This window comes from Oryzias latipes, chromosome 15 (genome assembly GCF_002234675.1).
Source record: "Oryzias latipes chromosome 15, ASM223467v1".
NCBI classification, from domain to species: Eukaryota; Metazoa; Chordata; class Actinopteri; order Beloniformes; family Adrianichthyidae; genus Oryzias; species Oryzias latipes.
The window spans coordinates 11,530,169-11,553,037 of record NC_019873.2 but is presented as its reverse complement, the minus strand read 5'-3'; the positions used below and the strand labels follow the sequence as shown (position 1 = coordinate 11,553,037).

The 22,869-nt window shown below is 46.4% G+C and overlaps 1 protein-coding gene across 1 annotated transcript in view; it reads left to right on the top strand.

The window, feature by feature from the left end:
* Positions 1 to 955: 955 nt before the first annotated feature.
* meis1 (Meis homeobox 1) overlaps positions 956 to 22,869 on the top strand; it is a 71,584-nt gene continuing 49,670 nt past the window's right edge. Inside the window, exons 1-7 of the mRNA XM_023963803.1 lie at positions 956 to 1,659; positions 2,704 to 2,927; positions 3,319 to 3,460; positions 3,602 to 3,652; positions 3,836 to 3,886; positions 4,416 to 4,559; positions 8,783 to 8,894. Of these exons, the coding sequence (XP_023819571.1) occupies positions 1,648 to 1,659; positions 2,704 to 2,927; positions 3,319 to 3,460; positions 3,602 to 3,652; positions 3,836 to 3,886; positions 4,416 to 4,559; positions 8,783 to 8,894 (736 nt within the window). The 5' untranslated portion in view covers positions 956 to 1,647. The remainder of the gene's footprint in view (positions 1,660 to 2,703; positions 2,928 to 3,318; positions 3,461 to 3,601; positions 3,653 to 3,835; positions 3,887 to 4,415; positions 4,560 to 8,782; positions 8,895 to 22,869) is intronic.

Sequence of the window (22,869 nt, the reverse complement as noted above, 5' to 3'; positions counted from 1 at the left end):
TGCATGGACGAGATAAGGAGAATAAAACATAAATACATTTAAAATCTGCATGAATTTCGGATGAACCTAAACAATAAAAACTTCACAAAACCACAAAAGTGTCATTAACATTTTAATATGCTTGTTTGGTCCTTAATTAAAACATAAATACATTTATAAATAGTAAAGCAAGTGTATATTTATTTTAGGAATTTCAGCCACACATTATTAACACTTTTGATATATTTTCTTAAAATGTAGCAGAAAAACCTTGAAGTTGTTCCGTACTCTTGTAGCTCTAAAAAAATAAAGATTTATTACTCAACTTTTCCGCATTTGGGGGTAATATTATGCACGAGCGCAATCCGAGAGCTCTCTGCGCAAAACGGTCTGCGGCTCCGCGCCTGCTCCAGAATGTGGCCTAGAAAAGCTGATCAATCACCCTCGGATCGATCACGCTGGGAGCCAATAGGGGGCTCACATCCCTCTGCCTTGCTGCCATTGGACGCCCGGTCGGGCTGGAGCGATCCATTCCGCGCTGCTGCGGGGGTGAATGCACGCGCGTGGAGAGATAGTAAAGAAAAGAAAAAAACAACATTCATGAGTTTGAACCTTATGGGAAATTTTCAGCGCTGGCTAAACTTCTGCGCAGAAAACCGTCTGATTGGCTCTTCTGCGCAAGTTTGAAAAGAAATATTGCGGGGAAAAGTGAGAGCTGCAAACGATGCAGATGATGCGGATCCGCGCGTCATGCATGCGCGCAAAACTGATTGCGATCGCCGCTTTATTTTAGTATATCCTTGACGCACCTGACTTCAGAGGCCGAGCCAAGGCAAGCAGGCAGGCAGGGCAGACCCCCCCCCCCTCCCTCATCAGGGTCCTCCCACCCCCTCCTCTCCGCGCCACTTGCTGCAGCCCGGTGCGTTTTGGGAAGACGCGACCTGTTATGGCCGCCACTGCTTCCGGGTTTCAGCAGTCTGGTCCGGATCGACACACGCGTGCATTGGACACAAACGAGGCGCGCACGCACACGCGCTCCAGAAGGACTCGGCATCGATCGTGGCTCCTTTAAGAGAGCCTGAGCAAGTCTCCCCCCGCCTCCCTTCCCATCCACCTCCTCCTCCTCCTCTGATCCACTGTGGACGCGTTTGCATAAGAAAATCAAGCCGGGAGCCGAGAGTGATCAAAGAACCGGAGGAGAGCGGATTCATTTTTAACTCTGACGCTCCGGAGGCGCACGGACCCGCGGAGGCGCGCGCCGGACCATCATTCATCCGGCCACTTTTGACAAGCCCTCGCGGGTTTTTTTTTCCCTTTTTCTTTTTCCCCCTCTTTCTTTCTGACTGACAGGCGGAGCGACAGAAACAACCATGAGAGTCGCCACTTTTCATTGAGGGGCTGTTTCGCCTAAGAAAGGACCCCGGTGCCGCCGCGCAGGGAGGGACAGCCGAGGACGCGTTCGCCGCCGCGCCGGGGCGAAACTTGCGCGAAAGCTGCGGGATCTGCGGGGCTTCGGGAAAGCAGAACGGCCGAGGAGACGAGGAAGAGAAAGGAGGAGAAACTGGGGATTTTCTTTTGCACCAACACCTTCTCGCCTTGTTTGGATTTTCTTGCGCGTCAATCCTGGAGCGGATTTACCCGAACTGAGAGCAGGGAGTCCGGAGGGTTATGGCGCAGCGGGTACGTAGCGCAGCGCTCCAAAAAAACAAAACAAAACAAAAAAGTTCCTCTGCGCTTTGTGACTCGCACGTCTCCACGCACGGACACCAAAGTTTGTTCCGTGACCTCCGGGGTGAGTTCTGGTGCGTGGCTGCGCGCTCCAGGAAAGACCCGGGTTGCGGGAGTCCCCGGACGCGTGATCATGTCTGGGCTCTGACAGGCACAACTGAACTCGAGGCAAAACAAAACGTCACATTTCCAAAATACGCACACAATTGCGCAGTTTAGCTCCTTTCTTTCTTTTTTGAATTTTTTGTTTTGTGGGGCCAAAGGTGAGGGCTGATGCGTGCGCACTCCCCGGGTCTGCCTCAGAGCTGCACAGATCTTCACACGGATAGTTAACCGTGTAAAATCGGACTCTGGAGACTCTGAGCCGCAGCGGGTTTGACGCATGGGGGTAGTGGGGGGGGGGGGGGGGTGCTTTGCACCTCTGTGCCTTTTGGGTGCAAACGCTCAGCTTTAAGTGATAATGCATTTTCCTCTTTCCCTCCCCAACACCAGTTTTGCAGGCATCAATAATTCAGGCAAATTTTCAGGGTGAAAAATTTTCTTCCTCTCCAAACAACTTTAGGAGTTTTTTCCCTGACTGTTAAAGCAAAAGTTTTTTTTTCTTTAGATCCAAACTGCGGCTGCGCGCGTATAGGCCTCTAAAATCAGAAAACTGTAATTAGTTAGCTGGGGACGCGTGCGTGCGTATGCAAAGAGCACAGAGCAGCAGCTTCTGAAATTATTAATTTCATTTTTAAATCAAATATTTTTTAAAGTTTGAATTTTTTTTATCTTCACAAAAAAATGAAACTTTTGAAGACCAAACAGTTTGTTTCATCTTTTTGCGCATAAATAATTTAAATCAAAGTTAAATTAATAAATAAAAGTGAATCTTCTTCTTGTTAAAAATGTAAAATAATTTAAAGTAATTTCCAAACTTGTAAAAAAGTTTAGTCATTTAACCCCCCTCTGCGCATGTGTGTTAACTGTGGCCGCTGCGTGTTGTGTCGTGTGCAGTACGAAGACTTGCCCCACTACGGGATGGACGGTGTGGGCATCCCGAGCACCATGTACGGAGACCCGCACGGCGCGCGCTCCATGCAGGCTGTGCACCTCAACCACGGGCCCCCCCAGCTGCACTCCCACCAGTACCCGCACACCGCGCACACCAACACCATGCCCCCCAGCATGGGCTCCTCGGTCAACGACGCTCTCAAGAGAGATAAAGACGCTATTTACGGGTAGGTGCGCAGTTTTTCTCCTATTTGCCAAAAGCTTAATTTCTGCTGCAAAAGTGACCGAATGTGTTTTTACTTGTAGCTGCTCCTGAAATGTATAAATTAATTTTTGCAAAATGTCCCAATGAACCATAAAAAATGTGATTTACAAAAATAATTGAACTCTAGTATAAAAATGTGGTTTTAGAATATCAGCGCATGCGTAAAGTTGCCCCCAATGTCACTATTTATGTGAATTTAATATAGAATAATTATATTAATTGAAGTAATTTTATTTATTTGCACCCAAATTGCAAACTTAAACACTTTTTTGGGAAAAAAGAAATATTAGAAAATTTGCAGTTATTAAAACGTCTATGTGTGTTTTTGTGTGTATGTTTGTGTGTGTTTTCAGACACCCCCTGTTCCCTTTGCTTGCACTGATTTTTGAGAAATGTGAATTAGCGACCTGCACCCCCAGAGAGCCCGGAGTGGCGGGGGGAGACGTGTGTTCCTCGGAGTCCTTCAATGAAGACATAGCTGTGTTTGCAAAGCAGGTCAGGAAAGTTTGGGCTCGTGCAGAGCTGCGTGCGCCGCAGGACAAATAAAGTTTGCAAACACGTAGAAAAAAAAGACAAAAAAGTTTCATCCATCCATCATTTTTAATTAAATTTGTGTCATATTTTTTGACTTTTCAGATTCGGGCAGAAAAACCTTTGTTTTCTTCAAACCCAGAGCTGGATAATCTGGTGAGTCTCAGATTATTTGAGTGCAGCCTCACTCTTGTCAGAGTAATCCATCTCTGACTCGCAGTTTATTGCAGCCCTGCAATAAAGTTTAATATCCGTCCTACATAAAATCCACACTTATGAACATTTTCTTCATCTTTAAATGAAAAAAAGAACCTCATCTTTTGAAATTTTAATTTTCAGATGATCCAAGCCATTCAAGTTTTACGATTTCATCTACTGGAGCTGGAGAAGGTAATATTCCCTTCTGCTCTTGTCTTCTTCAGGCCTGTGAGGCTGACATTTGCATGAATGTATTTTTTTTCTCCAGTCGTCTGTAATTAGCGTCAAAATCAATCACTGCGCCATTGCGCCTTTGCTTATGTCGCGCGTAAAAACAGGTGTCATGACGTTGAAGGAAGATTTTAAAGCTTCAAAGGAAAGTTTTAATTTCATTTATCGTAAATTGAAATAAACATCTGCACTTTTTTGTACGCAAAGCCGTAACAAGTTTGCGTAAATTTCGCCGCCGTGATGGATTTGGCACGGCTGTTGTGCGCGCTCCAGCCCTTCAGTCCTCGTGTCACAGTTGATATCTGCCGATATCTTTATTTTCAGGGCAGAAAAATCCAATCTGTGTTCGTTAGTACGAAAATAAATGGACTGGAAAGCGCAAAAGACACAATTCAAATCGCTTCCAAAAGGATTTTTTTTTGGTTTTGTTAGTGGGTTTTGTGTTTGTTTGTGTGCACGCGCCTGACGCCTCCCACTCCCTCCACCGCAGGTGCACGAGTTGTGTGATAACTTCTGTCACCGGTACATAAGCTGCTTGAAGGGAAAGATGCCCATCGACTTGGTCATAGACGACCGGGAGGGGGGCTCCAAGTCCGACAGCGAGGAGATCACGAGATCCGTGGCCCTGGATCAGGTACGTGCTGCTATTTTGCATGTGATTAAACCCCCCTCCCCACCAACACCCCCCTCCCTGCAGAACAGAGGACAGACATCTGAATAATAGCGCTGTTATTGCTCCATTAAGACTTGAACCCGCAACCGACCTGCGTAGATTACCGCCGCCACGGAGCTGACCCGCCGCGCGTCCATTTTCATTTGGAGCCGTAAAAAAAGAAAAGAAATTTAAAAAAGTGCAAATTCACGATCTGGAAATGAGGGGGAGGGAAGGGGGGTCGTTTCTGCGCAGATTGGCGCATGGGACGCTTTCGCGCGCAGGCGCAGCCAGAGACGTCCGCAGGTGGTAAAAAACAGAGGTCTCTTCAGTAAATTCGATTTTTTACTCCATTGATGGGGGTGGGGGGTAAATGAAGTACCCCACGTGCGGGATAGTGATTAGTCTAAATAATTCACGTCTTCCATGTGGTGGAGTGGCGCATCAGCTGAGAGGCGCGCATGCTCACTGGCGACGGGAACAAAACTTTTTAAATTTTTAATGGATGTGCGTAAAGCAAGGTTTTTTTTCGGGCAAATGAAGAGCAACAGTGCGCATGTGCGTCTATACATTTGTCTTCTTTTGCTGTGCGTCCGACCTATGTGCATTTCTGCATAATCTGTATTTTTAATAAATGCCCCGGGGCAGAACGCTGAAGCGGACTGGAAAAAGGGAAAGAGGAGGGAATCCACACAAAAGCGGCGTGTTAACAAGAAGAAGGAAGCCGCCTCATTTATTCATAAACCAATTTATTCAGCGAGGCGGGAAAAAAGGATGAATTTATTCAGTCCAACATGTCTGCCACTGCAGAGCTGAGGGGTGAAGAAGTCAGGGGCATGTGTGCATGTATATGTGTGTGTGTGACACCCCCCCCCCCCCCATGTGCAGCACAACACTTCTCTTCCCTTCAAAGCTCCAACTTTCAGCTGCTCCAAGTCTAAAGAAGCTTTTCCCTTGTTGCTGTGCGTCATCCACACAGTTGGTTTTAATTGTACAGAGAGTATATGAGTTTAGAGTGGGGGGGAGGGACAATTTACTAATGAACTCTGGGGGGGGGGGGGGGGTGTAATGGCCACAGAGGACTCACTCCAAGTCTGAAGGGCTCCTCTGCGGGCTCAAGTGAGGCTGGAATTGATTGAAACTTCCTCCAAAAACGGGAAAATAATCAAAAGCCTTTTTTTAGGAGGGGGGGGTGTAAAGTTGAGTTAATTCACTGGAGAGGTGTCCCCATCCCGCGCACATGTGGGGGGGCTGAGCTGCACTTTTTGTCCTCATAGGTTCTTTCCTGCAGGATAATATGGGGTTTCCAGGTCAGAGAGACCCTGGCGGTCAAAGAGTGAGGCCCCCCCCCCCCCCCCCAACTACTACACACACAAAAACACACATACACCCCCCCTCCCAACATGACTGTGGGGTCAGCCACTATTTTCTCATCAGTACATTGCCGTCGCAGCTCTGCGCGGCAGCTTGAGCCGGGGGTCGGGTTTCAGTGCGCCCCAGGAGCGCCGTGGCTGCTCCGAGCACTAAACTGCGGGGTCGGAGCGGCGGCAGCTTTTTTTCAGCCCCCCCCTCCTTTTTTTTCTTCAACCCAGCCTCCCCTTGCTCTGCAACACCCCCCCCCCCCCCTTTACCCCTCTTTCTTCTTTTTTGTCCATTTGAGAGTGAATGCCAGCCGGCCGTTGAGGATTCAACAAGTGACACAAAGAGGCGACCACGTGACCAGCTTGTTTCTGAGAGACCCCCCCATTATGAACCAGGAATACCAAGGAGGCCCAAGGGCTGGGGGGGGGATGGAAAAGTTTGTTTGCAACTTTTCAGAAGAAAAATGGCCCCAAAAAATATGAATGTGTGAAAATTGGTGGCACCCCCCTAAAGAAAAAAATGCCACTGTGGTTCCTGCTTTCAGTAAAGTAAACAATAACCCAGCTTAACTCGTGTGTACTCAGCTAATGGAAAGTCCCCCCTCCCTCTGATAAAAACAGCGTCACAAGCAGCCTCTGCTGGGGAGGCCAAACCTGGATTTACAGACTGAACGGAACCGAGATGGACCGGGATCCGCTCAGGCTCTTGAGTTTCTGCCTTTCAGCCCCCCCCCCCCCCCCCCGCTGTATTTGGGTGGTGGTGGGGGTCCAGACCCTCTTCTGAGGTTTAAAGGAAACTGAGGAGCCCCATTGAGGTACTTTTTAAATTCCCGTGGACCCCACCCCCCTTGGGTTGCTCATGTTAAATATGCCCATTATATAGCAAACATAAACACCCCCGGTGCCTCCTTCCACCCCCCCACCCCCCCCCAGACCAGGAGAGACGATGAGGAGGAGTGATGGAGATCAGTGTGCAGATGGCAGGTAGATGTGATCCTGTGAGAGAGAGAGAGAGAGAGCAGCTCCATCAAAGGGGCGGTCCGCGCTTTCTAAATATACTCCCCGTCCCCGCGGAGATGCCACCGGGCCCCATCTCGGCCCCGCCCCGTTTCCCATGGGGCCGCAGCGGTCACCTCCCAAAGCGGCTGCAGCTCTTTTCTTCTTTTCTTCAATTAGGGCTGCTTTGGTCTTTTCTTGAGGATAGCAGTTGACGACACAAGTCGTCCAAATTCTTCATAAAAAACCAACAACTTTCTCCTGTTTTTAATGTTCACTTATGCTCATATTTTTTCTCTAATTAAAACACACAGTCTCACCGCTAGTCCTTGATAGACGTTGCCATGGCAACCACGGAAAGTTTGGGTCACCCAAATACATAGAATTCTGGCAATTGCTGCTTAGATTAAACAGAAAAAGATGAGAAACTAAAAGCTTGTCGTCATGGAGACCATTATCCTCAGGAGGGCAACTTGATGGGTTCAACGCGTTTAGGCTGTCTGTGATGGTGACTTTTTGAAATCACTCTGGTGTTTTTGGTCACTAAAGCATTTTCTTGTGCAGGCTCTGATGTTTCTGCTAAATCTCAAAACTTTTTAGAAACTTTTAAATGGAGGTTTTCTTTTGTTTTTCAGGTTTAGCTCATTGTTTCACTGAAAAAAAAACCCCTCTATCCTCGTCTCCATTACGTCCTCGCAGACGCTCTTTACTGTCGAGCCTCAAAGCCTAATCTAGAGAACAATGATTATATCGTCCATGTAATCACTGGATTATAATTTCATAGCCCAGGAAGATCAAACGAGCTCTAATGCGCCCCAAATGTGTTGGATCTGCTGACTTGTGTGTTTTCCCGCACGACTTTCCTCCTTTCTTTGTTTTTTTAAACATTTTTTTTCTAAACAAACCCGTGAATTGGACTTTTCTCGATCATTTGCTCCCAATGGTATGCAGCGGTTCTCCTCCGGCGTTCTTCACTGTCGTTGAGCCGGACTCCGTCAGGAGAGCTAAGAGATAGGAAGCAACATCTGGTTTGGTTTCAATAATATGCAGCAGCTTTCTATGAGGTGGTGGTGCTTTTTTTCCTTCTTCCTCCTTGTACACGAGCGTGTTTGCCAGCAGCGACTCTCCATGTGTGATGAAACCTCTCCGGCTCTTCAAGGCCTCAAAAACAAAAAAACAATCTACTTCTAAGTCGGAACTTTTCTGGATCTTTTCATTTTTTGTTTGGTTGAAATATTGAGTTTGTCATGTCTGATGAGGTCCCTCCTCTTCATCAGACCCCATAAAGCTCCTTCTTTCACTCCCTTCATCCGTTCAAAACCTCATTTTGTTTATAACCTCAATCAAATTTCTTGAACTTTTCAGGCTAAATTTGCTGGTTTAGAACGGAGCAGTCAAGTCGACCTGAAGAAAGTGTTTTATTGTCTTATTGCAAGAAAAAGACTCTTATCCAGAAAGTTTTTCAACTGCAAACAAATCGTTTTACTGCTTGATGCCTTCAAATGATTTAAAGCTATAAGAAAAAAATCACTTGTGTTTGTGATTTGGAGCTGAAGTTTGATGCATATTTGGATCAACTTGTCTTCTTGGTTTTTGTTTGCAGATTTCCAGCCCTATGTTTTTTTTAGATTTTTAGAATGCCTGGGTCTGCTTTTGCAGCGTTTTTCCGCCTGCTGTCAGCTGCCAGCAGTCACACATGCGCTTCAGCAGCAGTTTTCTCGTTTCTGAAGGGGTTGAGTCCCCGCCGAGGTCATCACACAGAAATGCGGGAGCAGTGATGATCTCAGTCTGACTTCAAACGCTGTGGCCTCTCACTGACCGCTGTTTGTTCCTCCACCCTCCATACAGACGTCCTGGAACAGGGATCACGACGACACGGCGTCCACGCGCTCCGGCGGCACGCCGGGACCGTCCAGCGGCGGACACACGTCACACAGCGGAGACAACAGCAGCGAGCAGGGTGAGCCCGAACGTCCTTTGAGTCCCCGAGGTTTCTATTACCTGTTTTAAGGAGGTCAGAGGGGAGGGGGGGGGCTCAGGGAGTGGAGGCCGGAGCGCACGCCTGTATTTGCGGCCGGAACCCTGAACCGCAGGTCCCGGCGAGCAGCCGGTTAAAAGGCTCTCCGCTGTTTTCTTTTCCTCCACCCCGTTTGGATCCGGGACAAAGAGGGCCACGTGACGCGGAGGAGCGCCACGGAGGGCCGGAGCCTCGCACAATGTGTCTTTGTGCGTGTGCGTGCCCTGCTCTGCCTTTGATGAGTCACGGTGCGGCGCTGCCCCTGATTGGCCGCCCTAACGAGCAGAATCCGGGCTCCCGCCCTGGCTGACCTTTGCCCCCCCCTCCCCATTTGGCCAAACTTCGTTTTTCACATCTCTGATGGTCGGGCCCCGTTTGCCCCCTCCAACTGCCCCCCCGCGTCATGGAAGTGTGGCTGTCTGTTCGATTCCAAAGCTTTTAAGGCTTCTTGGGAAACGTTTGTGCAAATGGATGAAAATTTGGTTGAATATTTTGTTTGGATTTCCTCTTTGCCGTCGTTTATTGGTTGACTGGATTTCTCTTTAAGGCAAAATTCCCAAAAAAGAAGTTTCACAAAAATGTCACTTTTTCTCTGTGGAGCGAGACTCCGAGACTCCGAGAATCAGAACCTGCTGAAGCCGAAGTTTGGAGTCAGACGTGACGGAGGTGGCGTTCAGCGGGGAGGCTTTAAGTCAAGTGCGAGCGCTGGAATTGTAAACACAAACGCTGGGAGTGACGGCAGCTAATCCCGCAGGACATCTTGGCGCGGTTTCAGGTTTATTGGGGTTAAGAGCGGCGGCTGCCGCGTCATTTTGGCTCGGCTGCATTCTCTGTCATTCTCCCGGTAATCCCAGTAAGCTGGTTATTTATCTGTTTTGGCACTTTGCTGCACTCTCACTCACGGCTTGTTGTCTTCCTCTCCGCCTCAGCCTTTCATCTCCCCATCCTCCCTCCATTTTTTTGCAAATTTTCCTTGTCTCCCACCTACTCTTCTCTTTCATTTTGCCCTCACTTGCTCTCTCCCTGCGATTTTCCTTTCTCCTCCCCCTGTTTTCTTGCCTCCCACGTGCTCCCCCTTCGTTTCTCCTTCTTCTTTCTCTTTTTCTCACCTCTTTGTTCATCATCATACCATTTTTCACAGCTTTTTTTCCACTTCTTTCTCTCATATCTCCCCTTATTTCCCTCAGCCTCTCCCCTGATTGTCCTGGTCTTTTCACCTTTCTCAGCTTTGCTTTTGGTGATAAAACGTTGGGTTATGGTTTTGGTTACGAGGTCGTATTGATGAGTTCACTGAAAATGTTCCACCTTTCTTTTCAAAGTTGCCGGAAGACATGTATCTCGAGGGAGGAAGCAGTTATTATTAACTTCCCATAGTTGTCTATAGTGTTCAGGACCAGCCGTCTGCATCCTCTCTGACCCCCTTCTCCTCCTCAACCTTCATTCCTGCAGAGCCAGACATTATCCTCCTCCCTGTTTATCGTTTTCATGTTCGACAAAGAAAAAGCACGAGTGCACCCCAAATTTATAAAAAGTTTAGTTTCAGGACCGCCTATTGGTCAAGGCAGGCGCTGAAAGATGTTTAATAATGGGGCAGGCAAGTTGTTGTTTTTTTTAACAAAATGTCACTTTTGGACTCAAGGGGGCGTCTTTGCAAAGGTCAAAGGTCTTTTCCGTGATTAGCTTTTTTCATAAGAGACAAATGCGCAATCGCTGTGGCTGTCACACAAAAATGAAGTTTTGCTTTTGGAACCCTTAGAAAATGTAAAGTCAGAACAGTTTGCATCTTGTTGTTGTCATGTCAGAGATTGACTCTAGATGGCGCTCTATGCTGGTGCACAATCCTATCTTGATAAATACTTTTTGCATTTCTTGTGAGGAATCTGTTAAGGTTTTATGAGTCCAAGTGCAAATTTTTTTGTTTTGGTCTTAAATATGGCGTCTTTTTGGTCCCGACTTCATTCAGCTAGCTGTTATGGCAACAAGGGGTGGAGCCAAAGCCTTTCTTTGTTATGAGCCCATAAGAATTCAGATATTTTTAGTGGGAAATGTTATTACTAAAACAAATACTTCAATTCTTAGAGATTGCTCTGTTTGTTTTTACTTCAAAAAAAAAAAAAAAAAAGTATAAAACAGCGACCACTTTTACAGCTTTCAGGTGGGAGTGTCACCTGAATTGTTAAAGAAAGCAGGAAAATCTTAGGTTCAAACTGTGGCTGAATCACCAAAAGCTAAAGTAAAAATGATCAAGGAGATAACAGCAAGTTCAGTGCAGATTTTTTTCTTTGGGTATTTTATTAGTTTTGCTCATGATTTTGGTGAAATAAACCATTTCAACCTTTTAATTTTTGAATTAAAATTTTCTCTGTTGTTGCTTAAATTCTGTGGTTTTACTGGGTCGTCGTTTAAAAAAGCAGCAGAAAAAGTTTCCTGTCTGTTTTCTGTGGAGATGTTTGGGTGGCACATAGCTAACTGGTCATTAAGCTAGTTGCTAGCTCTAAAGCTTAGCGGTTAGGGTTTGTTTTCTTTTCCTCTCCGCTGTCGTGTGTGTTAGCGAGACACTCCTCTGTCTTCTTTTCCTAACTTTTCTCTCTTAGTTCTTCTCCTAAACTCCTCCTTCTTCCTTTCTTTTCCCTCTTCCTGTGGTTAGCGTTAGCTGTTAGCTTCAGACGCTAATGGCTGCCATCTTTGCCTGAGTTTGCTTTTAATTTGGTGGTGTGAGCAGAAAAAGATGGGGGCACCTCTGGGTTTCACCATTGTGGGATGACTCTGGGACACAGCAATGGCTGCGAGGGGGTCCACCTAAAGAATTAGGCATGTTTGGACACAAAAAAGAGCTTTATTGGACAGAAGTAGACCTTCCTTCGAGGGTTTTGTCTTTGCAGACTCACAATGACCCAGATTTAGTTTCACAGAGAATCTTTGACGTTTATAGGAAGAAATCTGACGTCCGAAGTCGAAGATGTACAGATCCTCATCGCCGCTCAACAGACTTCAACAATGAAATTCATGAAAACCCCCTGAAACAATCAGACGTTTCTCAGTGCTTTGTCAGCGATGTGAAAGCAGTCTGTCTTTTATTTTTGCATGTGGTGACAATTCTCACATGCGGCATCTTCACTTATGGCGTTTATGCTTTGACCACAATGCCAATGGTATTTTTATGCTGTCTCTTTTTTTTTTTTTTTTTTTTGCTCTGAATTCCATTGGCAGCAACAAAAAGATGGAGGGAGGATCACATTTGCTTCACACATGTCATTAAAATCAGTGCTGGGTGTTCTCCTTTTGCCCCGAAGAATAAGACAGAAAACCTCTTGCTTTTTTTTTTCTTCTCCTCCCTTTTTCTCTGGGAGATCTCTGGTAAACAAGCAGCAAACATCAACTAAGAAAAGTCAGAGCGACCCTGCAGTTAATTAGTCCCTCTCTATTAAGCCAGCTAAGCTAGTTTGTGGAACGGCCCTGTGTGTAAGCCCTGTGGAGATGCTGCTCTGCAGCCGCCGATCTGTGAGAAAAGAAATGCTTGAAGGGTACAGAGGTCCCCGATGTGCACCAGCTCGCCGTATAAAGTGCTCCTGTTTGCATTTGTGAATTTGTAAGGGACCCCCGCCCCCCTGGCGGATCAGTCGGAACAGCCACGTGGACGTTATAGCAGCAGTGGCTAATGGCCGACAGTAGATATCACGTACGTATCTAAGAAAAACTTCCCTCATTGTCTAACATCGCAGACTGAGATTTTAGGTTTAGATGTGAGCTGAATTGTTCTGATCTGTGGTCGGTTTCAAAATCGCGTCCCACAAAGATTTCTGCACCCCGCCCTCCATTACTGTCGTTCTCTGCACATCACAGGCTGTGAATCCCCATCGATCAGGAATATTCCTGATCTTCACATCCGCCCTAATATCCATCTGTACCCTCCAACAAGGTCAGGCGGCAGGAGTCAGGCCGGGCAGATGGGGCGGGGCTGTTGTGGCAGTGAGGGGGCAGGGACGGGGGCAGTCGCTCGCCCGATCAGTCAGCATCACGTGGCTCTCCCACGGTCACCCATTAATTGGTCCGATTGTCCAGCAGACTGGAAGAGAGAGACCTTTGAACAGCTTCATGGCTTATAGTCACAGCTGCCCTTACGGGTGGATACGGGTAAAGAAACGGGGGCAAACCTGCACAGGGCATGCACAAAACCTCAAGCAGTCTGGAAACGCAGAGTCACACCAGTGTTGAGGCTCACTTTCACACCAAAACATGGCAGCCATAAAGCCTAATCACCCCTCTTCCGCAAAGACCCACTTTATCAGCCTCAGATGGATTTACTGCATCTCAAATATCATTAAAGCCCCCCACCCCACCACCCCTCCACTAACCTGTAGGCACTGTCACAGGTGGAGTTTAGTGTTCTTCACATTTAGATTAACAGCTTCTGAAAAGACGAAATTTAATGAAGGTGGGGCCGTCTCTCCTTCACACTTTCCTTGGGCGCCTCACTCTGCTACTGCTGTCACGGTAACGCCATGTTGAAGCAGAGTTAACAAAAAGGCTAAAAGTCAAAAGTTGGATTTTTTGATGGGACGTTTTAGCTGAAGATGATGCCTTCAAGGAGCTGGGAAATGTCTCCATCTGAACTTGAGGCTTCCTGTCCACGCCTGCAGGTCAAAGTAGCAACCTTAGACTTTAAAAAAGGTCTACTGTATAGGCGTAGCGATGAAAATCCAGCCAACCTGTGGGAGTTTTTAGAAAAATGGCCTTTGGTTGTCTGTGTGAGGGCTTCAGCCAGAGTGAATCACCTGCTTTTTTGTGGGAAAGTGTGTTTGGCTTCTCCACAGTCCAGGTTTATGACCCGTCACGGCGGCCGGCGCGTCCCTGTCACCCACTTGGCAGAAAATGACAGCGCTTGATGATTTTTTATTGCCTCATCTGCAGAAAGCAAAGCGGAGTGGCCCGAGTTTGCCCCTCTGTAGAAAGAGGAAATGATATCAGGTTCCCACAAGCAGGAGTGGGTTTGTCTGTCCGGGGCTTCTGCTTTGTCAATCACATCCTCCAACTTGGTTTTATTATCTCCTGCGTGAAGATAATCCTCATAAAAATAGTTCCATAAAAAGCTGTCAGAGTCTGTGGGAGTCTTTTCTGTGTTTTTAAAGACCCGCTCGGATGAAAATGGCGTTTTGGGTGTTTTTTTCTCATGGAGGACGCATAACAGATTATCCGCACTATAGGGCGCACCGACCTCCGCTCCACAACTCAGAGGTGAATTACTAATGAACTCCTGCCGCTCTACAGAAACTATGTTCTAGAAAACGACACTTTGTAAATTTTTGCTAAAAACAGCATAGACATGATTAAAAGACCACTTTAACGCTTTAATAATAGATCAAAAAATGAGGTTAAATCAAATCTTTCCTTCTTTCCTTCCATCCTCTGTTGGTTGCGTGTTTTTGCGCGACTGAAAAAATGCAAAGTCTGGCCATTAGCGTATGGCGGCTGTGCACAATTTACATGAAATCCATATTCATCCATCCATCCGTGAGGCAGCTTCCTCCTCATCAGCCTCCCTCCTTCTATGCTTCTCTCAAACTTGTTTTTTCCTTTTCCTTTTCCTCCAGATCGTAGCGTTTCGCAGCTCCCCACACAAACTAAAAACAAGAGGAGCTTCAGCTCCTCCGCTCCGGGACGGAGATGTATCTTTAGCTCCCAAATTATCATTGTGGCGCGCTAATGATCCAGACGCATTCTCGCTGTCTGCTCACAGGAAGCGCTCTTCTTTAATTTGCGACCAGCGTGAATGCCAAAAACCCTATATCTAATTACTGTTTTTTTTGCTAAAAGATGCCACTTCCACGCCCTGCGAGCCTCAGAGATCTCTCTGGAGTGTCAGGAAGTCTCAGTGCAGCGTCTTTTCCCGACCGTCTTAAACCAGATCGTCTCAAGCGCCAACGCTTTCAGGCTTCTCCTCCTCCTGTCAAGCTGGGATGTTTGCAGTCTTCTCTGAGAGCCTGTTTAACTTGCATTGACAAACCTGAACTGAAGCTGGGAGTTATGCAAACGCGTCTGATTGTTAAAAAGCCTAAAGTAACCGGAGCCAGAGCAGTTCCTCAGGTGACCACTAGGACGCTTGTCTGTCAGTCGAATCTCTTTTCCCTCCAATGTCCAACAGAAATAATCAAACTGTTTCACGTGTTTAGATGTGATATCATGCAGCCGTGCTGGAGTGGTTTTCTTTTTATTTTCATCTTTTTTTTGATAGAATTTTTAATGGTGCTGAAATGGGGGCGTGGCCTATTAACCAATATTAATGAACCATCGGTTCAAGAGCTGCATTCTGGGAGTGATGAACAACAAAGTCGTTTTTGGAAAGCTTGGGGTTTGATGATGTCATATTTGACAGAGTGGTAACGGCAACAATAAAAAATATTTTTGACAGGGGCTTCATGCTTTTCTGTTAGGGTGGGGGTTCAAATCTAGAGGTCAGATCTGAATGTCCAACACTCAGGTGTGTGACAGCTGAAGTAACTTCAATTTTAAACAGATCGCGGGGTTTTGGAAGTGCAACGTTACATTAATGCCTCCTGAGTCAGGGTTTCTTGTTGTTCCAGTTCTCGGCTGCGAGCGGGGAAAAAAACGCTCGGTTGCCACGGAGACCGCACAGGCGGTTCCTCATCCAGGCTTTGCCGGGACTCGGACTGTAAAAATCACAGCGACTCATGCTCGATGTGTCACAACACGTTCCGCCTGGCCCCCAAAGCGACCCTCTCTCGCTCTGCACTCCTCCCGTGTCCCTCCTCCTCCTCCTCACTCTCAAAAGGAGCTGAGCTCAGGGCCCAGGAGGCCTCGGATCACACAAACGCTAACTTCTCTGGGAAAGCCCTGATGGCAGAGCGGAGGAGTCCGCCAGCGGAGGCCGGAGACAGCCTCCACCGACTGGATGAGGAGGTGTTGTTTGGTCCCCGCGGAGGACCCACATGCTCCCCCAGCACCAACGTTTATTTAGGCTTTTGATAAAGAGATTAGCCTCATCATCCTGTGCTCTTAAGTTAACCAAGGGGGTCCATGTTCAGGAAATCCTGGCTTTCCTGCTGCAGGGGCTTGTTGGAGAAGCTGAGCGACACTTGGATGCAATGAAAACACTTTGCTGAGTGTGTAAATGAGCACACAAAGACGGGTGGTGTAGAAATGATTGAAGGTGGGGGAGTGACAGCTCTTTTTTTTTTTTTATCATTAGCTGTATGGAAGTGGTTGGAGTCCAGCTTAAAGCCACAAACAGACGTGCTAATTTTAGCCTCCAAAGAGGATAAGGATAAATAGCTTGCTGCCAGTTTGCCATATGGTCTCCTGCCGATTATATTGTGTCAGGAATATTTTCACCCCACCTCCACCCTGCTGCACGCAAATGTATGTGGCCTTGACGACAGCAACAGAAAATGGAATTAGAAAAATGTTTTTTTGTTGTTTTTTTTCACATTTGTGAAGTTAGATTCTCAGCAGAGCAGAATTTTTTTTAAAATTTGTATCCAGCTGCTATGAAGTAGCATTTGGCCTCTCCTGTAATCTTCTGCTACTTATTTTCTCACGTGTAAATACGAAGCAAGTCCGAGAATCCAAACTGCGCCTCCGTGGGCCGTGCATGTGTTCGCATGTAAATGCAACACACACACTCGCGCAGCTCCCCTCCATTATTCCCTCACTCCCTCTCCGTCAAATTGAAATAATTCAATTTATGGACACAGTTCCAGACCTCCCTGGCTAAGACCATTATGCATGAAGCAACCCCCCCCCCCCTCCATCTCCACTGCCGCCGCCACCGCCGCTGCACCACCACCCCGACTCCCTTCTTTCTGAACAAAAGAAAAGGAGAATTTACCAGCCAGCTCTCCAAACTGACACCCACACAAAGCCAATTTCATGCCAGCAAAGCACCAGCAGAAGCGCCTTTTTTTTTTTTTTGGTCTTTGCTCGCAGCCTGAATCCCTGCGGATTTTCTTTATGTGTTGATATGAGTCGTTGCCACTTCAGATTTTGCTGGTAGAAACACATATGGTCCGCTGTCGTCAACATGCAGGCGAGGAGCAAACAAACAAAAGCTTGACGGGAACTTAGCCGGAGGATCGGCCTTCAAACACCTCCAGGTCTGCCCATTCTGGAAGACGCTTTTCATACGCTGACTAAAGGTTTTACCCACAAATAATAGTAATAATAATAATTTAAAGAACTTTTAACGCATATGCAGTTCCTCAGTGAACCACATTTTTAGACTTTTCATGGTTGCTGCTTCTGTGGAGTTTTTTTCTCCTCCAAACACCTAGAGTTTATGATATTTGGTCTCTCTGGTTCTCTTAATTGTTTTTGTGTATGAAAAGTCTGTTTGCGTTCACACTGAAGTGAACCGCACCACAATCGGTTTGCTAGAGGACCATCGGAGGAAAACAGATCAGACTGGGACTAAACCTGGAACAGACTAGGACCAAATCTGTATCAAACCAGGACTGAATCTGGATTAACCAGGGCCAAACTTGGAATACATCTGGATCAGACCATCCCAAAACCTGGATTGGACAAGGACCAGATCTGGGTCAGACCAGATGTTCTCTTAGTTCCTTTAGGTTAATCTAAACTGTATCTGACTGTATCTGTGGAAACAGATACAACAGTGTTGTTGTGATCTTTTATCATTTAACAACAAACCAGATCAGCTCCAGCTCTGAACATCAAGGCTGTTACCATGGAAACGTTCAGGTGGGGACCCAAAAGTTGTTACAGATGTTGGTTCCTGTGGATCTCCCTCTGTTGGGCTGAACCAAAGCTGTATTAGTGCATCTCTGTCTGTAGCATCACCTGAAGCTTTTGTTGATTATGGGATGTTGGACATGAAAATAAACCCACAGAACCACCTCTGACACATGATTGTGCCTCTCAGGTGACCTGCAATACATTTAAACTTTTATAACTGGAGTTTGCTGGGCCTAAGCTTGACCCACAGCTGACCCAGGCCAAACATGCTGTCCCCAGAGGGCCCCCAACCCCCCCTCCCCCCAACCCCACTGTGGGTTCCTTTGACATGGATACCTGCTGTAGAGGGATTCAGCCCAGAGATAAAGCTTTTCTAAGAGTGTAGGGAGGGAAAAAGAGGAAAGGGAGTGCTAGATAACAAATACCTGTAGATAAACACAAGGGGGGGGGGGGCATGGCCGTTTACTTTGTGTGCTTGCAGAGCAACACAAAGCTGCCACTCGTGATGCACACACTTGCGAAGGGTGAACACATTCGGATGTAACCTGATCGTCCCCCCTCGCTCCGAGCTGAAGAAACTCAAAGAGATGAGCAGGGACTGTGTGTGTGTGTGTGTGTGGGGGGGGGGGGGGGGTGAAGAGATTCTCACTGGCGATAACCTTTGGAGTGTTAAACTCACACAGCTACACATATATGTTGGTTCCCATGGGCGCTCCGGTCTTTGTTCCATTCAGGTTCTCGTGAGCAGCAGAGAGGTCATAGTCTTACAGGAAGTTCCCCCGCCCCCACCACCAGCTCACCCCATCCCGAGATAGCTGACTCTTTCAGGAAGTGACCTGGTGGGACTGAGCGGCGAGAGCGCTGGCATCCACGGGGGGCATATCACTCTTGTCCATACGGGTCCATGCGGACCCGCTCGCTTCCCCTTCCTCTGCTTCTGTCCCAAAACCCTTATCAGGGCCGGGTATGGACCAGCTGATAGGACTACCCCCCCCTCACATCCACGTAACGCCACATCCTGTGCCGGTGAAGGCCTTGACAAGGACGGGGGAGTGAATTCTGTAATCCACTAAAAGAAAAAAATGAGCTGGAAACATCTCCAAAATACCCAAACAGATTCGATTTATCTTGTTTTTTTGACGCCCCCTCACTAACCTGAGCTGAAGGGGGGCAGGACCACGTCCTCAAATCTTTAGAGAAAAACAACCTCTCTGCAAGCTGGGGCAGCTATTATTAGCCGGAGCGTGGTTAGCATGCCTGCGTTATCTGCCACCACGGCGGAGCTTGTCCGGCGCTGATAGGCTAACGCGAGTGGGAAAATCCATGTGCATTAAAATAGTTTATCGGAGCTTGCGTCCATCATCCTGCCGTGAATTCAAGACCATGTCTCTGACGGCTGCATGCACTCCCAGGATCACAGAAGCTGAGGAGATGCTTTCAGGCTTAAATTTGGGTTCATTATAACACCTGTGGGGGCAAGAAGTTTGTGACAAAGCTTCTACCCTCACTGAAACCGGAATCGCTGACAGGAACGTTTCAACTCTTTCACACAGTGAGACCCACTCCGATAGAAATGGTTCTTGTGACATTTTTCTGACGATGGAGGACATATATAAAGAAAATTAAGCAGTAAGTTAAGGGAGAGCACATAAACAGAGAGCTCTCAGTTGTTGGTGATGGGAAGGGGGGTGGGGTTATTCCGCACACCAACATCCCTGCCCACAACTCAGAGGTGAATTTTCGATGAACTCCTGCCGCTCTGCAGAAACTATATTGGCTAAAAACGGCATCAGAAAAATGAAAAGATCACAAAAAAAGATTGGAGTGGCTCTTTAAAAGTAAGCCTCATTGGCTATACTGTCAATTTTCCCACAATGCACAGCTCTTTTCTGAAAAATGTACAGTTGTATTCAGTCGATATAGATATTCTCTTCGAATGCAGCTTTAGTGTTCAAATGTTACAAAATGTTCCACTTTATGATTAAATTAACTGTCAGTCTATATCAACATTATTATTTTTACTGTAAAAGTGTTTTGGTTTTTTTAAATCAGAGTTTGCATTTTCTACTTCATTGACTTCATGGATTTTTCCCTGGTGGATTTCTAGCTATTGTCTCATCAGTTCTAGTTTAATAGACTATCAAACTAAAGGTAATTATTATAACTCTGTTAAAAAACCTACCTTTCATATTTAATCTTTTATTTTGATGACTGGATCTGATTCTGAGGTCAGACATGCAAAAATATTATTCGAAAAATCACATTGAGATTTAATTTTACAATAAAGAAGGCAAGAAGAGCCCAGAACGGTACCAAAATAAGAAAATATTTTTCAAAATAAAAGCAGATCTGCCAGCTTTGAATGCTAATGGTTAGTTTAGCCTCTGATAGCTGTTTAAAAGTTTTATGAATCAAATTTGAGTTTGGCTTTCATTACTACTTTAGTTAAAGTTACAAACTGTAGAAACATGAAGAAAAACAAATAAACAAAGACCCAAATGAGGATTATTTCAGTACTAGCCGGCTAACTAGCATCCATGTGGGCAGGCTAATGGAACTTCATGGTGATTTCCTGGATCTTGATTTGTCTTTTAGTCCGCAAAATATTAAACAAATAAGAGTTATTGCAGTTGAACATCTTCATTGGGCGCTTTCCTCCGTGTCTAAAGCTGCCTGCAGATCCTCCGAGGCTCCTATTCAACATGCTGCTTTCTTTCTAGGATGGTTTTGGGAGGATCTTTTGGCTCAAATCTAGACCTCAAATCTGTTACCAGGGCTCTCATTTGTTTGTCTTTCCTCTGTGTGTCAGCAGAGCAGGTCTGATATTTGCTTTCACTGTCGTCATACTTCATCTGTCAACATTTTTATTACAAATCAGCAAAACATTTTCCCTGTTAACATTTATGAAGGAGCCCTGGTTCCAGTTACATTATCGTTTCATGATCGTCACAGCCTCGAGTCGCCTGATTTAGAGTTTTCAAAATTAAAAAGAATTTGCTGATGTTAAACCCCCTCACGCTTGAATTCATTTCCAGTATCGACATTTCTTGCCGTTCAACATGGTGCTAAATTGAGTGAAGTCCTGGATTAAAATGGTACGTTGGGAATTTAGTGACAGAGAACGTGAAGGGGTTAAAACTGATTTAAAAAATACAAACTTTAGCTCCAGTGTTACCATTCATTCCACTATCACAACTCAGTTTACCAAACTCATGAAATGCCTGAGGCTAAGAAAAACGGCTTTGCTCCAAAATGCAATATGAACGTAAAGTTTTGCAAGTTTTTTTTTGCAAAACCAAACAAATACAAAAACCCCAAAGAAAATCAAAAACTTGCTTTGCTGGTAAATTTTTTCTTTCTTTTAATATTTCGAATGTTATTTATGGACGTCCTCTTTCGAAACTGTTGTTAATAATCACATTTTCTTTCTCTATTGTTTATCTCATTGTAGAATCTGTGGTGTTGCTTGTAGGTAGCTCCACCTACTGTCGTAACTAAGTATTGCAGTGAAACAGATACAGATTTTACAGATTTTAAGGCAGATCTCTTTTAAAACATTGCAAGTTTGAAACCTGAAACTGGCACTGAAGACCAGGTTTAGTCCTGGTCTGATCTGAAGACAGGGTTTAGTCCCGGTCGGATCCGAAGACCGGGTTTAGTCCCGGTCGGATCCGAAGACCGGGTTTAGTCCCGGGTCTGATCCAGATCCAGTCCTGGTCTAATCTATATCTTCTTTCCTCCGATGGTCCTCCTGGTTTGGCAGGTGTAAAAGCTTGCGTGATATCTGGATTGGACCAAACAGCATAACTCTGACCGCGAGTTCACATCAAAGAGGAGATCCCGGCTGAAGCAAACGGGATGTTTTTCCTCAGGATTACCACGAGATTCCCTCCTTTTGTCCCTCATCCCCACTGAAGGGCTCTGGAACGCCCTTCAGCACATCAGCTGACTTCTGGAGAGCACTGCGGTGCCATTGTGCTGTTAAGTGCTCTTAGCTTTTGTTATGGCCCTTGTCCTTTCTAGTGCCCCCCCCCCTTCCCCACAGTCCATTTGACTCCCCCTCCCTTTTCTTATCTGTTGGCTGAGTTGGGCTGAAGCTCGGTGAGCTGAAGGTGTCAAAAGCCATCGGAGAGGCGGTGAAACAATTGAGAGTAAAGAGTGGGAAAGCAGCGGCAGAGGCGGCGTTTTTCCTGCGTGTGTTTGTGTGTTTTCATCAGAGGGGAAAAGCTCGGGTGCCCCCCCCCCACAAGTGCACTCATTTGAACCAAGTCTGGCCTTCTGTCTTTTCGGAAGGAAAAAAAAACACAAAAGCAAGAGGGGAAAAATCAATAGTTGCACAGGAAAAGTGCTCAACATGAAAGGGTGAATTCCTCGGCTGCACTTTCATTTCGGTTGTTCTGTGTCTGGTCCCCCCCCCCACACACACACACCCCCTCGACTCGTCTGGTTCTTCCTTGGTCTTCCGTTCTGGACGCTGGAACGCCATTGCTTGTGCGGTTTAATGTCGACTCGCTGCCCCGAGCTCCAGGCGCTTCCCGGCGTGTCAGGCTGCCCGTGGTGATGACCCTTTTCGGGGGGGAAATGGCACCGAGAGAGCAGTCACATTTACACTGACATTTTTGCCATCACCTATGGCTATGTCAACCGCCCCCCCCCCCCCCCCCCACCCCCCGTGCTCCTGTGAGCCAACAGTGGACGGACTAAAGCGCACTGGGAAAAAAGGTCTTTTAATTCATTCTGAGCTGAATATTTCATGGAGTTTTAGCGAGTAATGCTGAAAATCTTTCATATTTATTTATTTATTTACCCCATGACATAGTTCCATCTTTCCATTATGCATGAAGTTACCCTACATAGGCCCCGCCCAACATTTACAACTGTACAGAAAGAAAAATTAAGAGCGTACAATAAAGCAGCCAGACGAGGACAGTCTCCGTAAATATTCATTGTTGTTTGAAGGCGTCTGTCTGGATCCACAACTCTCTCTCCACAATGAGGTGAACACAACAAATCCCACAATGCAGTGCACCAGCTGACCAAAGTGGGAAAACAAATAAATAAATTAGGTGACGGACAACTAAATTGATTGATCGGCTAAGATTAGGCAGGATGTCTCTGGTTGGAATCAGCTGTTTCTCTGTCTGCAAAGCATTTTACCCCCCCCCCAGTCCCAAAGAGAAGCTTGAATTTCTAAATCCTACTTTCT